This window comes from Jatropha curcas, chromosome 5, assembly GCF_041381405.1.
Source record: "Jatropha curcas cultivar XTBG-Jc1 chromosome 5, XTBG_Jcur_1.0, whole genome shotgun sequence".
Classification (NCBI taxonomy): Eukaryota; Viridiplantae; Streptophyta; class Magnoliopsida; order Malpighiales; family Euphorbiaceae; genus Jatropha; species Jatropha curcas.
Window position 1 is genome coordinate 27,594,222 of NC_143155.1, and position 17,388 is coordinate 27,611,609.

Sequence of the window (17,388 nt, forward strand, 5' to 3'; positions counted from 1 at the left end):
ATGGGTTTTAGGGATTTTCATTGTTTCAATATGGCTATGTTAGCAAAACAAGGGTGGCGTCTTCTGACTTCACCTAATACTCTCCTTTATAGAGTTTTCAAATCTAAATATTTCCGTGACGGGAGGTTGCTTGATGCACAAACGGGTCATCACCCTAGTTTTGTCTGGAGGGGTATAATGTCTTCTAACATGATCTTGAAACATGGAGTTAGGTGGAGGGTTGGCAATGGTAGGCGTATTTCTGTTGTGAAGGACCCTTGGTTACCTATTGATGGCGTCTTTTATGTGGAGGATGGTAGTCTCTTTATTGATAATAATCTTTTGGTGAAAGATCTTTTGGTGGAGGGGGAGAGGAAATGGGATGTGGCAAAGATTATTAATCTTTTTTCTTTGCGAGATATCCACACTATTCTTGATATTCCCCTTAGTGTAAGAGACTTGGAGGATGAGCTGATTTGGCATTACGATAAGAAGGGTAATTTTAGTGTTAAATCTTGTTACTATCTTGCCTTGAGGGTGTTGGGAAGGGGTGCCGAGAGTATAGAGGGTGAGGGGTGGGGGAGTATATGGAAGTTGAATGTTGCACCAAAAGTCAGAGATTTCATTTGGCGAACTTTGCGTAACTTATTGCCTACTCGACAGAGATTGAGCAGAAGGGGTATGAATGTGGACACTGTATGCCCTTATTGTGATTTGGCGGAGGATGTTAATCATGCATTATTATTGTGCACAAAGGTGTTGGAGGTTTGGAAAGTGTGTAGGGTGGAGGAGGCTTTTACTAACTTTTCTTTTAAAAATCTTTATATGCAGGTCTTGAAGCAAAATAATTCCGAAAAGTTAGCTTTTATCTCTTATGTCGCATGGAGTGTGTGGGATGCTAGGAACAAATTTCTTTGGCAACAAAGGGAATGGAATCCTATGAATGTTAGTGCTACAGCTTCTATTCTTTTTCAAGACTTCAAGAATACCTTGGTAAAGCTGCAAATGCCTCTGGTACAAATTCCTCAGGTAGCACCTGCTATTACCGAGCTGGGAGAGTGGACTTGTCATGTGGATGCTGCTATTTTTTCTAATATACGATCAGCGGGTATAGGGGCTGTTTTTGAAGACAATGAAGGATGTTTTTTGCGCGCTATTTCCAGTTTCTATGAAGGTCAGCCATCTCCACTTATGGCGGAAAGTTTGGCTCTGCGCTTCACTTTACAGTTTATAGCTCAGCATATTCAGAGTGCAGGTACTATTCTAATAGATTCTCAATGTCTTTCTAATGCTCTTTCGTCCAAGATTAGAGATATGAGTGAGTTGGGTATTGTTATTTCTGATTGTATTTTGTTATTAGCCTCAATTCCATTAGTCCAGGTTCGTTGGATTAGAAGCCACGATAATATAGGTGCTCATTGCTTAGCTAGAGCGTCCTATCGTTTTAATCGTGTTCATGTTTGGGATTCAGTGACCGAATGTTTGATGTATTACTTTTCATTGAGATAATATATGATAATTCTTCTTTCAAAAAAAAAAAATAAAAAACAAAAAAGCAAATAATTATTTTATTTTATTTTTATTTAGACAGTAAGAATAATTAATTTGAGTAAAGACGTACACATCCTCAAAGTCAAACCTTTTTTTTTGTAAACAAAAATTGGTCTAATCTAAGTATATTAGATTTTTTTTTTTTTTGAATAGATATATTAAAAATTTTTACGCTAATCAGAAAAGATCAGTAATATTCGAATTATGAATACTAAGTAGGGACGTAGGAACTCAAAATTTATACGCTAATACTCAATTTATATGTAGAGGGAAAAAAAAGCTATCAAATATATATATATATATATATAGGTCAAAGTCAAATTATCCGATTATTGCCAAGAAAATATCTAACGAGTAAATATAGTATTTTGGTGTTACACGAGGAGTTTAGATCATTTTAAACATCAAGCCTAGCCGTCATATAAGATGAAAGAGCATAAAGATTAATTGTTGGACAAGAAGGATCAATCTCGGTCAATAAAAGCAACTCCCCATCCTTATCCCTTGACTCTGCATTCCTCATAAACTATATATACATCCATCTCTCTAATAACCAATACACCATTCTCTCTGCTATAACAAATCCATATTTCCTATAATCGATTTACCATTTCTTCTGCCTTAACAAGATAAGCTATGGCCACCTTCAAAAACATAGCTCCATTGTGTATGATGATGATGATGGTTGTAGCATTGCTGGGTCCTTTGTTCAGCATGCAGGTACAAGCACAGAACCTGTGTGGAGGTTTCGACCCTCCTAGTCCTGGAGACTGTGCGGGTCCTATCAACTGTTTTCGTCCAGACCCTGTCTGTGGGGCTAATGGGGTGACCTACGTGTGTGGCTGTCCTGAGGCCAACTGCGCTGGCGTTCCTGTTGTTAAGTTAGAAGCTTGTTAAATTAATAATTAGCTCCCAACTAATAAGTTGATCGGCTAATAAGTGAAGGCAATGTTGATGAATAAATAAAGTTGGATTACATCCAATTTGTATAACAGTATCAAAGGGATTTCTTCAGTCATGTGAAAGAAATTCATTGAATAAATCAATAATAATTGCAGAATGATTATTTTTCTTATACTTTCTCGTTTTATTTTAACTTGATATTTGATGACTTTCAAATCCAAAATAAGTTCAAAACATATGAACTCATTTGGTTGAACAGCAGCTTTATGTTTCCCAACATAAAATATACATTAATTCTTGGATTGGACATGCCAAGAATCCCATCCCATGGCTAACTAACTATCCTTCACAGTTAAGAAAATAAAACAACATACTCATAGCAAAATCTTCATGAAGACGAAATGTCCAAAGCTTAGATGAATCAGGTAGTCGTCTCTACCTAACGTAAACCTTTCTTAACACAGAAATTTAGCTTCAGCCTCTCATAATTTTTTAGCAGTATTATACATTTTTATCACTAACAGACAAGGGCATAATAAGTCGATTGTTGAGTACCTGTACTTCAAGAGTATGATGGCCTTTGCAAAATAGCAGATCTTCCTTTATGCGCAAAGCAAGCAATCAAGGCATATTATGTGTAAGCAATCCATGCATCCAAAATTTGCAGTGAAACCATGGGATGACACGATCAGGTCTTTTAGCTGATCTGCGTACAAGCAGCCATCACTTTTGATCTGGTATTCCAATTTCTCCTATTTTGCATTCTTCTGGAAACGTTGAATTCTTCTGCAAAGTATATAGCTCAAGATGGCACCTGATACTACCCATTCTTTGTTAAAATTTAGGGCCAGTTCTGAGAGGAAAATTCTCTTGATTCACTACCTGATAAGTTCTTCAACCAAACTAATAAGAAAAGACACCTCAAGAGGGATCATCCTTTTTCCGCAAAATATATGCCTTTTGGTATCTTTGTTTCTCAATCTCCTTTGCCAAGAAGTCCAAAGTTGTGTCAGTTACATGATTGGGCAAGCAGCCTGCATCTAACATCATTTTCAAGTACTTGTATGCATCTTTTAGATGACCTGCCTTGCTATGAATTTCAATCAGAATATTGTAAGTGACCACATCAGGATTTATTCCACTGCTTTTCATCTGTTGAAAAAACAGTTTAGCTTCATCAATTCTGCCAGCCTTTCCCAATGCATTAATCAGGGTGTTGTACATGACTATGTCAAGGTAGCCCCCTTGCTTCATTAGTTTATCTAGAACAGAGCTCGCTAGATCTGCCCTTCCCATCTTCCCCAGCCCTTGAATTATCAAATTGTACGTTGCTACATCTGCTGGGCAAACCCCTTCACCCATTTCATTAAGAACATTCCATGCCTCATTGAAATAGCCTTTCTTGACAAAAGAGCTCATGATAGAATTGTATGTATAACTTACAGGGTTCACACTCATATCCCTGAATATTTCAAACAACTTGCAGGCCAAGCTCAGCTTACCCTTTGCTAAATATATAGACAAAAAAGTATTAACCATATCAATATCAAAAGAGTTCATTCCCTTCCCTTGGACTCTTTGACCTCTAGCCAGTGAAAATAGCTGAGAATAATTATCAGAGGACTTCACTTGATTGGCCAAATGATCCAAATATGGGGATGATGACCATTGATCGGTGTCAACCGACGAATTGTTCTCATCCTCTGCCACGTTATCATCTGAACCATGATGCTTTAAGTGAGGGTACCTTAATAAACTCATAATCTCACTTGGGTTGCCATTAGATGAGAACATGGGCGTGTAGTCCTTTTTTCTGCTTTGTTGATTTCTCAATGAATATTCCATATCTGCCTGCCAGCTGAGAACTTTTGGTAGTAGATGACCATCCCTTATGTGCTTCATTAACTTCTCTGTCCAATCCCACCTTCCCTGTTTATGAAATTCAATCAATAGTGATGTTATGGTGACTAAGTCAACAGCAAAGCCTTTCTCTTCCATTTCTTCCACCAAGCGTAGTGCTTCCTCAAGTTGACCTTCCCTACAAAGCATGAGCACAACAATGCTGTAAGTAATTGCATCCACAAACTTGCCCTTCTTCTTTAGGTCACAAAATAAACTATAACCAGCCTCAGCCCTACCATTCTTACACAACCCATCAATCAAAATGTTGTATGTTGAGGGTGAGGCCCTCACTCCATCCAGAACCATCTTCTCAAACAACTGGCAAGCTTCTGTAACTTTCCTCGCCTTGAACATCCCATTTAGAAGAGAATTGTACACGGCGGTATCTGGAAGGAATCCACTGTACTGCATCTCACCAAATATTTTTGTTGCATCAGTCATTCGATATGATTTACAGCACCCCTGAATAAGTATTCCATATGTAAAGGCATCAGGCTCATGACCAGACACTTTTAATTCCTCATATACAACCAATGCATCCTTAACCTTTCCGGACAAGCATAGCACATGAATCAGGCTGTTATAGGTGCACAAATCAGGACCAAATGATCCAGAGTCCGTACTCTTATGCTTCATTTCTTTGAAGAGACTTAATGCAGTACCTAGATCACCCCAACAACCAAAGGCATGAATGCAAATATTGAAACCCCATGTGTCCAACTCAAACCCCTTTCTTTCCCTCAGCTTGTCAAAGACCTTTTTGAATTCAACCCTCATTTGAGCCTTTCTGAGTGCAACAAACAATGCATTACACGCATTAGAACCAGGAAGTGAAAGACTAACAACATTTCCAGCACAAACTTCTTTCTCATTAGAAGCTTCTAGGAGTTTAAAGAAAATGGCTAAGGCCAAACTTATCTTATTTTGCCTAGTTAATGCCACAAGAACAGAGTCATACATGTGAGGGCTAAAATTAATTCCTAATACCTCCATGTCATCAAGAACCTCAAGTGCAGAGTCAAACTTACCGGATCGAACAAATGCATCAAGAATAAACTTAAAAGTGTCAGCACCAACAACTACACCATCGTCTTTCATGGAATTTAGCAAAATAGGAATTTCCTCGAGGTACCCTGCTCGACACAACGTGCGAAACATATGGGAGTAAGTGCACGCCGAGTGTTTGTATTTATGTCTGAGAGAACACCATTTAAAGAAAGCATTTTTCTTGGAGACGTGAAGCGAGCTTCGGCATATAATTTGGAGCACTAGAGGCTCAGATAGAGGAATCGAATCTGGGTCGAGATTGCGAGTGCCGGACTCATTGAGGGTCTTGGTCAGAAATGCCACCAGGAGGATATTGTCTAGGTGGCATGCTGAAGATGAAGAAAACTGACCGCATCTTACGCGGTATATTATAGGGCTCAATTTTGTGGTTTTTACTAAGAAAGGAAGACACGAATGCCTGAGTTCTTTGATAGTGGTGGTGCATCTTGACATTGATCCGCTCTTTTCCTCTAGCTTGAAGTCCAACCTATACAGAATGTATTGATTGAGACGTTGAGGATGAGAGAAGAAGAGGTGAAAGGATGTGACTGTCTATTTGCAGCAGCATGACGATGCTGATACAGAGTTGAAGACTTGTGTTTGAATCAAGGATCGGAAAGCTGAGACAACTGTATTGAAGGAAAGAATGGGCGGGATTTGCAGAGGAAAGGATCAAAGCATGATAAAGATACTTCCTGTTAAAACTTACGGTTTCTTTCGGGTGTTTGGCAATTGGTGATTGGTGACTGGTGAGTCAAAGCATTGGGTCTCTAATCCGACCCGATCCCATCCGATCCGACTGATGAATATTATTATCCATATAAAATTTAAGTTACAAAATTTTTGAATGTTAAATTTAATATTTTATAAAATGTTTATTTTTATACAATTTAAAATAATTATAAAAAATTTATTTGATATCTAAGTCCAAAAAAAAATGTAAATAATATTTATATTATATGATTGAAGTTAACAAAGATTATTAGAATAAGAATAAAAAAATACAAGGAGATAATAATTTTTATTAGGATAAAATAATGATAAAGAATGATTTATTACAATAAAAAAATCTAATGATAAGTATATAGGATATAATTTGATAATAGATTTAGATTTGATTTTTCACTCCTTCATCACTAAAAAAGAGATAAAAAATAATTTATTATACTCAAATTCCCTTTTAGCTTTTTGCAAATGGTAATTATTTTTTTTTTTATGTGGCTTTTATATTAATATATATTAAGAACGCATTGTTAAAACTTAAAATGGAAGATATCACACCAATTTGATTGAGTCAATGTTATTAAAATTAAAAATTTAGCCAATTAGCTTAGGAGAAAAAAAAAGGGACTATTAAGTATTGAAATTTAAATCTATACAAAATAAAAATGAAAATTTTTATTTAAAAGCCAAATAGTGAATAAATTTTATCTATTAAATAATTTAATTTGCTTGGTCAATTCTCTACATATGAGCTGGTCAATCCAATGAACAACGAACACGAGAAAGCCAAGCTAAATGAATCTGATTTGAGCAATTAATAAAGTTCTTCTCTTTTGCCTAAAAAAAATTAATACTAACGGACTTTCCTTTACGACAACGAGAAAATAGTTAAACGATCACGACTTCGAGGATAAAGGTCTTTTGACACTTCGATGATAAAGGAGAAAGTGCGCTTATCGAAGAACCAGTCGTAAGACGGCAGATAGAAAACATTTAAACGACTTCGCACCAAGCGCATACGATATGATGGGGAATAAAATGTCAATCCAACCAACGACAATTTACCGAGAATTTTGAAGCATTGACGCAGCATTTCTTGGCGAATTTTTAATTAGGGATGGGGATTCTTGTCCTTTTGTTTTTCAGTGACGTCTTTTTTAACTATCAACACATATATTTGTACTTGGTAAGTGAACGGCCGCGTGAGGCAATCGCTTGTTATGTGAGTAGCTTATCGGTGCAAACTGGCAGCGGCAGAGAACCGATAATCATGCGTTCGTAAACCGAAACCGCAGGTCTGCTACTGCTTGTAGCTAGAATGTTATAGTCATCAACAAACGGCAAACAGTGGGAACTGACAAGCGCTTATTTTCTTGGTGAACTTAAATTAGGGTTTGCTTGTCATGCATAGATTAGTTACTTTAAAATTGAAACATTTAAAATTGTATAAATTGAAGCATTGAACTGTTGTTTCTCCTCCCTAACTAGTAACTACAAGCATATATCTGGAGTCTGATACTGCATAAGGTTCAAGGGTTTAGATCATATGATTTATACTTTCTTTCTCTTTTAAATTAAAAAAGAAAGAAAAGAAAATACATGAAAATCACATGACATGATAATGTTAAAGATTATTCGCACAATAAAATGCTATACATGGAAAGAAATTAAAAATATATATAATCTGTTCCAAAATGCATAATCATGACTTGAATGACTAATAATAGCAATTGCTTTTTCAAAATTAAGCTTACAAATGCTTGACAGAATGGTTTTGTACACAAATCAGAGTCAGAAGCATCTTAACGTTTCCAATTTCTTCATTATGCAAACGAATAGATTTTGAAGATTTGACATATTGTTCTTAAATTGAATACAAGAACGAAAATTGTAATAATGGTCAAATCTCTCTTTTTTTTTTTTTAGAACAAGTAGTGGATTCTTTCCAAAAAGAAAAACAGAAAAGGATGCTTGGGTCAAATCCTGCCTTCCAATTGCTTCCTTGAAATCTTGTATATCTATCTTAATTAATTAGTAATATATAATAACATAGCTTAAACATTTTGATTAATTGTTTAACCAAATTACTTAATTAATCACTAAAAACTCGTGATGAATCTCTGAGATCATGCAATGACATTTTGCATATATATCAGTTGGCCTATATTCTATACTTGCTGAAAAAAAGTTTTCTCCTCAAGAGAGCAAAAAGAGAATGTTAGATGAAAAAGAAATGTTAAAAAATGATTGCTTTAGGTTATGAATCGATGCTTTTATTCAATCATGTATATTCCCTTTGAAGTGGTCATACTGTTATAGTATTAGCCTAGCTTTTATCTCAATGCAGTCTCATTACTCATCAGTAACTCAAGGAAGCAGGATCAATCCTGTTAAATAAAGAAGATAGAGTGCAAAATTAAAATAATGGAAAGTTGATCTTGAAAAGGAAGGATGCGATTCTGTATATCTAAACATGTCTATCTCCCATTTTTCAGGTTCTTACGCAAGCCTATATATATATATATATAGGATGTAGCTAAGCAGGAATTGCAGAACATATATATAGATTTTCTTGTTTTAGAAACATGGGTTGCAGAGAGCATTTGCCTGTTCTTTTAGTGATTGTTAGTATTAATTTTGCTTTGGGAATAGTGAATGTACTTCTTAAAAAGATTCTTGATGGAGGAACTAACCATATGGTTATTGTTACATATCGACTGTCAATTTCTGCTATTTTCCTGGCTCCCATTGCTTACTATTCGGAAAGGTAATTAAGAATTTTAATTAAGGAGATTACTCTTTTATCATCTGATTTCAACCTGTTTAATTTTACTTATTGTATCTAGCAGGGAAGCCAGACCCAAGCTTACAGTTTACATCTTAAGCTACCTTTTCCTTGCTGCTCTTGTCGGGTTAGTGAAAAAGAAAACAAAATGCGAAATTAACGATTAATTAATTGCTAATTAGATTATATTATTAGTAATTATGTTATGTTTTTCAGTGCAACACTTACGCAGTACTTGTTCCTTCTGGGACTTGAATATACTTCTGCCGCGTTCTCCTGTGCATTCCTTAACACAGTGCCTGCAAACACTTTCATATTGGCTCTACCATTTGGGTAATTAAGTATAGATTAGCAGTAATTACATTATTATATGTATTATTTTTAATTAATTAATTTTGGTTGAACTATGTTTACAGTCTAGAGAAAGTTAAGTTGAAGGGCAAGGCTGGAAGAGCTAAGTTGTTAGGTGCAATAATTTGCATGACTGGAGCTGTTTCATTAGCGCTTTATAAAGGAATTCCTTTGAAAAATTCTGATTCTTATGAAGACATTAAAAGCCATGTTGAAGCTACAATGATGTCAGATAAGAAGACAAAAAGCTGGGTGATGGGTTCTGTACTTTTGATGGGAGGTTCCCTTTTGTGGTCTTCATGGTTTCTTATACAAGCCAAAATTAGCGAGAGATATCCATGTCAATATTCTAGCACTGCCATTTTATCCCTCTTTGGTGCAATCCAATCTGCTTCCATAAGTTTGATTCTTGAAAGGAACATTAGCGCCTGGATTCTCAAGGGGAAGTTAGAAATTGTAACAGTCATTTTTTCTGTAAGTTCTATTCTGTCATCTGGAATTGAATTTCAGGTAATGAAATATTATCAATAAACAATTTTGTGCGTGTTGGTTAATGCAGGGGATGGTAGCATCAGGTTTGTGCTATGTAGGCATGGCTTGGTGTGTTAAACGAAGGGGTCCAGTATTTACAGCGGCATTCACCCCTTTCATACAGATATTTGCTGCCATTTTCGATTTCTCTATCTTGCACGATCAAGTTTACCTTGGAAGGTTGCTATTTGCTTTCTTAATTATATTTTAATTTAAATAATTTGTAAATTGTTCTGACATAATTTATGTTTTTTAATAATGGATTAGTGTTATAGGATCTGTTGTAGTTGTAGTTGGATTGTACATTCTCCTGTGGGGTAAAAGGAAGGAGGCGAAGGAGTGTATTATGAAGCAAAGCTTGGTCAAGGAAGGTGGAAACAGTGACGTAGAATCACAAGCACCAGTAACCATCAAGTCGAGCAGTTCTTAGACTAATTACTAATAAATGATTAACCAACAAAATTTGTATTCAAGACAGTGTTATGAAATGAAGAAGAAAGAACGGTTAATTTAAAAATGATTAATTTAATAGTCTAAAAATGTATCCGATGTAATTGTACTTTGTGGTTGTTCATAATTCAAAGAGAAGACAATGATAGTACTTGGTTGGTGCAAATCATCGGATGAAGACTTGCGTATTGTATTTTTCCGTCGTTTGTTTGGAAGATGGGAAAATTTTGCTTTCTGGAAGGAAAACATTTTCTACCAATCAAATTTCAAGGGAAAGTACATCCCCTCCATTAGTCGTTCTTTGGGCCAAAAATAGTCGTTCCGGGTCGGTTAATCTCTATGGGACGACCTCCGGCCCATTTTTCAATTGGCCCGCAAATTGCGAATTTAGTGTCCTAATCGGTTCTTAACTGCAGTCAAAGTGGTCTATTTTTGGTAAATTGAATAAATAAATTCGACAGATCCTTAAAATATTTAAATTCTTAATTACCATTCCCTGATTTTTATAAATAATATTAATAAATTATTTAGATTAATGGAAATTAAGATACATTATAAAAAGGTCCGTTTTACAGTAAAATTTAAAGTAATTTGTATGATTAAAAAAATGGTAGACAAAATGAAATAAGAATGGAACAAAAAATAGAAACTACACAGAATGAAATATGAAATACAATTTTATTTTTCTGTTTGACTATAGAAATGGCGAAGGAACAGACAAGAGATCATTAAAAAGACTAAAGTAAAATATAATTAGTATTTTATTATTTATTTCATATAATTTCATGTAGTTAATATATAATAATATCACTGTGGAATCAAAGTTCATGTCATTGGTGTCAGGGATTTGGCCATATCATGGAATTGCGACAAGAGAAGAAGGCAACGCAAGTAAAGGCATCAGGAATCACGGGACGGGTAAAGTCACCGACAGCCAAACGCGGACGCAAACTGGCAAATCCAACGTCACTAACGCATCAATCATAAATAAACATACTAACATATTCTCCTTCGTTCATTCACCAACTTTCCTGACATCTGTCGGTGTAAGTATTTAATTTTTAAAAAAGAAGTGGGGCACAGCTCACTCCTGTAGTCCCGATTGCTTTCACTAATATATACATATATATTATAGGTACGGACGTGAAAGCTAAAGGAAAAATAGAACATTAAAGCATTCTGCAAGCCAAAAAAAAAAAATCTGAAGCTAAATTCCGTTTTGTCGAAATCTCTGATAACAGTGTACTTTAGACAGAGTATCAGGACATACATGCGAAGATAATGTCTTAACAAAACAAGAAAACGTTCGATGTAGCATTTGTTACCTATATCTAAATATTTTTGATTTTTTTTCTATTTATAAATAATATTAATTATTTATTTAATTTTACTAAAATAATTGAAACAAACTTTAGTATATATATCTAGCAAAAGTTAAAATTAAATATTATAATTAATACTAGTTTAAATTTTCTAAAAATATCATTTAAATAAAAAAAAAAGTCAAAAACTATCAAATATAATAAAATAAAAAATAAAAAGTACTATCAAAATTAAATAAATGGGAATAGTTAGTTTAGAGAAACTAAATAGTATATACTTGTATGAGCAGATTTATTAAACTGTCGCTTTTATTTTTGGATCAAGTTGAGTTTGATCCATCGCAGTATTTTCAAGACTTACATTTACATCCTGTCCCATCATTTGATGTGCAATACGCGCGAGGCAGATGTGGTGTATGTTCATCTTTATCCAACTTCACCTTATCTCAATTCCAATGGTACGCAAACTGTTATTTTTGATATGGTTTATTATTGTCTAACAACGTAATTTTATAATTTTGGAGTTATTAAAATTTAATTTAATGATATTTCAATTATTAATTTAGTCATTAAATAGCTCTAGTATTAATCACATCTATTCTTATAATTCTAATTTGCTACATTAGAAATTAAAATCAGTAAGCAATTCGATTGGCTTTTAAAACATAAAAATCATAGGTTTTTATTTTTGAAATACAAAAATTACATATTTAATTACTGTTATTTTGAGTTAAGAAAAAATTATTAAGGTAAGCATTTTAAAATAATTAAACAACAACTCCTTTAAAATAAAATGATAAATCCAAATAAAAAATAGCTTTTTATTAGTTTATTAAGGATGATCTGTTGTAACAACTACCTAAATTTAAATCTAACTATTCTCATGTGATAAGAATTATGAATATATACGATAACCAACTAAGTCTATTTTATTTTATTTATTTATTTTTTAAGAAAGAAGTCTATTTAAGTTTAATTCATGTGCTCTAGTTAGTAGTTACTATAAAGTTAATAAATACTGCGGCCGAAAGCTAAAAGCGAAAAAGAATGACGGTTATTGAAAGCAATCAAATAATAGGACCGCCCATAGAGTATTATAGCCGTGGCTGTATATTTGGGCAAACGAAAACCAGGTATTTGATTAAAAAAACCGCCATGGGCCCTCTTTGCACTGGAAGAGCCATGACAGCGACAAGGATCTAAAGCGAGCCATGGCTTTTTAACTTTCCACTCTCCATCTCCTCTATAAAACCCGCGAGAGTCACTTGTTATACGATCTCCATCTCGTTCGCCATCCACAAGTTGCCGCTAATATTGCCATTTATTCGAGAATCCTCCTTTCGGTGCTATAATTCTTTTAGCTTTTTCTCCTTTGGCTCAACTGGCCAGAGCTCTAAAATGGTACGTTTCCTTCCTTTTTTCAGTGGGCAATAGATTCACGGTTGAAATATTTTAATTCGCTGGAATTGATTTTTTCCTTTTTTGGTTCTTATTTTAATGGTTGAAACAGGTGGCGGTTGTGCAGTCCAACGCTAATTCAAGCATGGGACACCTAAATTCTAGTGGAAATGAAATTGATGTTTTAACTGGGTCGATTTCAGGAACCACCGGTGGCTTCTTGTCTTCAACAATGATGACAGAAGAGCCCTGCATTTCTTGCACCACTTTCAATATCCTGGCTCCCTGCTACAAGCGACTTGATAACAAGGTATTCTTAAAACTACAAATTATCATTAATTTCAGTTTCCTTTATTTATCTTCATACTAGATTTGCTGATATATATATGTTTTAATGTTGCTTTGGAACAGGATCAAAATAAACGTGAAAGCGATTCCAGAGCATTCTGGTTTGCCAGGAACCAGAGCATTTTGGATTGGTTGCTTTTTGAAAGATCTTCAATTATATGTCTCCAGGTGGGTATATTTTGATTATTTATTTCTCTAACACAGTAGATCTGACCTTCTAATGGGAAAAAGGAAATTTGTCTGCTATTAAGATGATTAATTTATTTCTCGTGAAATTTTGGGTTTTGTGTGTAGGAATTCTGGATTGACAATAAGGAACTCGTGCATCTGTACCAGGAAAGGCTTCGTGATGCAGGATATATCACCTTCCAGCTTGCGCGGACCAATAAACGTGAAGATGGTAAATGTTCTTCTTGGCGTGAATTTTCACTTTATACGCTCCTTCTTCATCGCCACAGCAAATTTTTCTTCGCACGTTTGCCACGATTTTAACAAGTGAATCTCCGATTATATATCCACTGATATTGGATAACAGACGTTAGAATGGAATATCAATATTGAATATCTCGAGAATTGCTGCTGTAATTTTCTCTTATTGTTGTTGATACATTTTTGCATTTTATGACCCTGACCATCTAACAAAACCAGGCATGATCTCATTTGATGGATTCGTGTGTTTTTGGACTGTCCCTCTTACAAGTGAATTTTTACCTTCAGGCTTCAGTACCCCATGAAATTCAAGGGAAGGATTCTTCTCTTCTAATCAATCTAATTTGAATCAACATTTTCTTTTGCCTTCCATTTTCTTAATTCACAAGAATACTATTCTCTATTTTACATTTACACTGAAGTTTGGTTGGTGGTTTTTATTTTTTTTTCACTCTCAATGTAAGAGTTCATCTACATACATGATCTTCTATTCTCTTTTGCTGTTACAATATTGAGTTTAGGTTTCTAAGTTCTTGATATATGGCTTATAAAATTTTATTTGCTTTATACAGGCCTCTTAACTGCTGTTCATAAGGACTATTTTAGCGTTCTAAATTATCATGAGTTGCTCTTCAATGACTTTGGAGACCGTGTTGCGCAGCTATTACATGTTCAGTCAGCTGTGCCCCTTACACAAAACCGAAAAGGCAATGCTCCGCAGGAATTTCTTATTGTGAATACTCACTTGTTATTTCCTCATGATTCCAGTCTATCTATTGTGAGATTGCATCAGGTAGATTCATCTTGTCATAACTTCCGTAATTTGCTAGTTTTCTGGGCTCCCTAAGGTATGTTATTGTCAATATTTTTGCTCAAGGTTTGATATTGGTGTTGCAGGTTTACAAAATATTGCAGTCTGTGGAAACATATCAGAGAGAAAACAAGAAAAGCCATATGCCTATCATTCTCTGTGGGTATGCTCATTTTCTTGTTTTTATAAAGAAGATAATTCCTTGCATAATCTCTGAAAATGGAAATACTCGTTCTTGTTTGTCTTTGTTTTCGGCTTGCAGTGATTGGAACGGAAGCAAGCGTGGGCATGTTTACAAATTCCTAAGGTCCCAAGGGTTTGTTTCATCATATGATATTGCTCATCAGTATACTGACAGTGATGCAGATGCTCATAAGGTCAGGTCTCTTCCAGTTTGTTTGTCTAGATGACAATAATGTTTTTATGCATATTGCTTACAACAAGTATGCTTTCATTTCGCTTCTGTATCCTCAGTGGGTGAGCCACAGAAATCATAGGGGTAACATATGTGGCGTTGATTTCATATGGCTTCGCAATCCTATTAAATCACGGAAATCATTGAAAACAAGTTGGGCTGAAGCAGTATTTGGAATAATAAAGGTGAGTCAAAATAATTTCTTGAAGCATGCTTGGTATTTTACTTGTGCAGTTCTATTCTATTCTTGATGAATTGTCAGCTCTATAGCTTCTAGTTTTAGGTCCTTGCTGTGTTGTTCTTGCACTAGCATTCATATAAGTTAGAATATTTTCGCCGAAGGACATTAATCATCAGTGGTTGTTGTTGTTGTTGATTGATGTTCCAAGAAGAAGAAAAAGGAATGGGTTAAGTCATTCAACTAACAACAGTATAACAACAGTATTTTTGAACCTTTTAAGTTTGTGGACTGTTTCAATCAAAATTATTTAGTATTTTTGAACTTGTGAAATTGACGGACATCTGAATGGTTGCTTTCTATAAGGATGTTAGTACATCTTTTTTTGTCTAAAGTTAGTTTCTGAAGGAAGCGTCATCTCCCCCCAAATAATATATTTTGTTGTCTGTCAACTTAATCTCTAAGTAATCTATAAAGTTACTTGACTACCTGTAAGTTACCATAAGACTGCTCTACTTCACAACTGGATATCTATGAAATGAGTTATACTTTACAAAGAATTCCAGTTGACTAGTCAATGTATCATCCAGTTTTTCTGAAGTCCCACAAACTAATTTATCTGATACTATGCTTATTACATTTATTGAGCAGAAGTGTTCAAAGAATATAATGTGATGATATTGGTTCTGAAGTACAGTTAATCATTTCAGGCTTTTTACTTATGATGCTGCAACTTTTCTTGGTTTCAGTATCATCTCTTGAGAGCTTCATTGAGTGAAAATGATGCATTTGCATTTTTAAAGGCTGATGAGCCTGATGGTTTTATAACATATTCAGCTTTCTGTGAAGGACTCCGCCAGGTATTTGAGCTGCTTTTTGGTAAAATATATAAATTCAAGTTGAGTGTAGACTTACTGCTATTCTTACACAGGTAAATTTGCTTGGTCGTCCTTATGGACTGAGTTATCGGCAAGCAAAAGATCTGTGGCTCCAGGCAGATATTGATGGAAATGGCGTTGTTGATTATAAAGAATTTAAGGTATGTAAATCCCCGATTATGTTTACTATTCTGTTGTTCATTGCACTCCATTATTGCATTTCTGAAATTTTGGAACGAGCATCTGGTTAAAAATATATAGCACTGTATGAAGAACTAGTGTGTCGAAAGTTTTTATTAAGGATATTTGGTCTTGCAACTTATTGCATGTTTGTGCTGTGATGGTTAGTTTTTAGGAATAGAGTACCTTGTGTTAATTTGACTATAACTCAAAGAACTAATTTATTATTTTCCCTTATTTATTTTTAGAAGTCAGCACTTCAGCTTAGAAATTGCCATGATCATATATTTAAATAATGGGCCTTTATGTTAGACTTCTGAATTTTGTTCACGTGCCAGTGTCCTACTTATATCCGTTTTATAAGTGCTCTTCTGCCACAAAACTGCATACTTATGTTCTTTAATAATAAAATGGTTAACGATTGCAGCTGAAGATTTGGAACTCGACATGTCCAGAGCAAGAGGAAAGTTGTACGGGGAGTACAGAGGACTCAGAGCAGGAAATAGAAGAAATTACTGGTTTAAATGTAAAGGAAGCAGTTCTTTTCCCCCGGGAAGCAGAGAAAGGGATGTGGCCTGAAAATTACTGTCTTTCTGATCATGCTCGACTTACTGTGGTGTTCTCACCAGTAATAATGCATGGGTCTCAGCAGGTCGTTAGTGGATGACGTGTAGAGTAGAATCCAGGGTTTGTAAATGAAGAAATAACTGTGATAGTTCATAGATCTCTCTTTTTGGGTTGCCTGTGTCAGGTTGGGGGTTAAATTTTCCAGGTGAAACGTTGTGTATATGGTTCTGGTCTGGCCTAGGCCAATTTTTTCAGGCAGCGAACTATATTTAGATTTGGACTGTAAAGCCACATTACTTTAAGAAAAAAAAATTCTTTAGACAAAAAATAGCGATTTGACATTTTTGGCTATGATGTTTATGCTTCCCACGTTGATTCTCGATGCAATATTAATAATATTAATGTCTTTTTTATTATCGATAATTTTTAACCACCTACGAGACATATTAACACGTGAAAAGAGTTTTTATGTTTAATTTTCATTAAATATATTTATAGTAAAAAGAGTTTTTATATTTAATATTTATTAAATACACTTGCAGAAAGAGACAGGTGAAAAATTTTAAATATAACTAAGTTCAATATAACTAAGTTCTGAATTTTAAATTCTGTTCAAATGGTTTCCATTAAAAAAAAATTT

The 17,388-nt window shown here is 34.5% G+C and overlaps 3 protein-coding genes across 4 annotated transcripts; 2 read left to right on the top strand and 1 right to left on the bottom strand.

Moving 5' to 3' along the window:
- Window positions 1-1,832: 1,832 nt before the first annotated feature.
- Window positions 1,833-6,108, bottom strand: LOC105642748 (Tetratricopeptide repeat (TPR)-like superfamily protein). Its single transcript, XM_089721909.1, has 2 exons — window positions 2,989-6,108; window positions 1,833-2,401 (listed from the first exon to the last, which is right to left on the bottom strand). Exon 1 carries the CDS (start codon window positions 5,833-5,835, stop codon window positions 3,355-3,357), a length of 2,481 nt encoding a protein of 826 aa, XP_089578035.1. The 5' UTR covers window positions 5,836-6,108; the 3' UTR covers window positions 1,833-2,401; window positions 2,989-3,354.
- A 2,443-nt stretch (window positions 6,109-8,551) lies between these two features.
- On the top strand, window positions 8,552-10,379 carry LOC105643321 (WAT1-related protein At4g01440). Of its 2 annotated transcripts, none has more exons than XM_020682853.3 (6): window positions 8,552-8,872; window positions 8,955-9,017; window positions 9,107-9,223; window positions 9,307-9,715; window positions 9,801-9,952; window positions 10,048-10,379. In XM_020682853.3, exons 1-6 carry the CDS (start codon window positions 8,691-8,693, stop codon window positions 10,091-10,093), a joined length of 969 nt encoding a protein of 322 aa, XP_020538512.1. In that variant the 5' UTR covers window positions 8,552-8,690; the 3' UTR covers window positions 10,094-10,379. The 2 variants fall into 2 exon arrangements, with proteins under 2 accessions (XP_020538512.1, XP_020538511.1); XM_020682852.3 differs by having other exon boundaries at window positions 8,556-8,872; window positions 10,040-10,379.
- Window positions 10,380-12,715: 2,336 nt separating this feature from the next.
- On the top strand, window positions 12,716-17,171 carry LOC105642749 (putative calcium-binding protein At1g02270). The gene is made up of 11 exons (XM_012227680.4): window positions 12,716-12,945; window positions 13,055-13,252; window positions 13,354-13,458; window positions 13,585-13,690; window positions 14,292-14,512; window positions 14,617-14,693; window positions 14,793-14,907; window positions 15,005-15,130; window positions 15,873-15,983; window positions 16,055-16,162; window positions 16,609-17,171. Exons 1-11 carry the CDS (start codon window positions 12,943-12,945, stop codon window positions 16,846-16,848), a joined length of 1,410 nt encoding a protein of 469 aa, XP_012083070.1. The 5' UTR covers window positions 12,716-12,942; the 3' UTR covers window positions 16,849-17,171.
- Window positions 17,172-17,388: the final 217 nt, after the last annotated feature.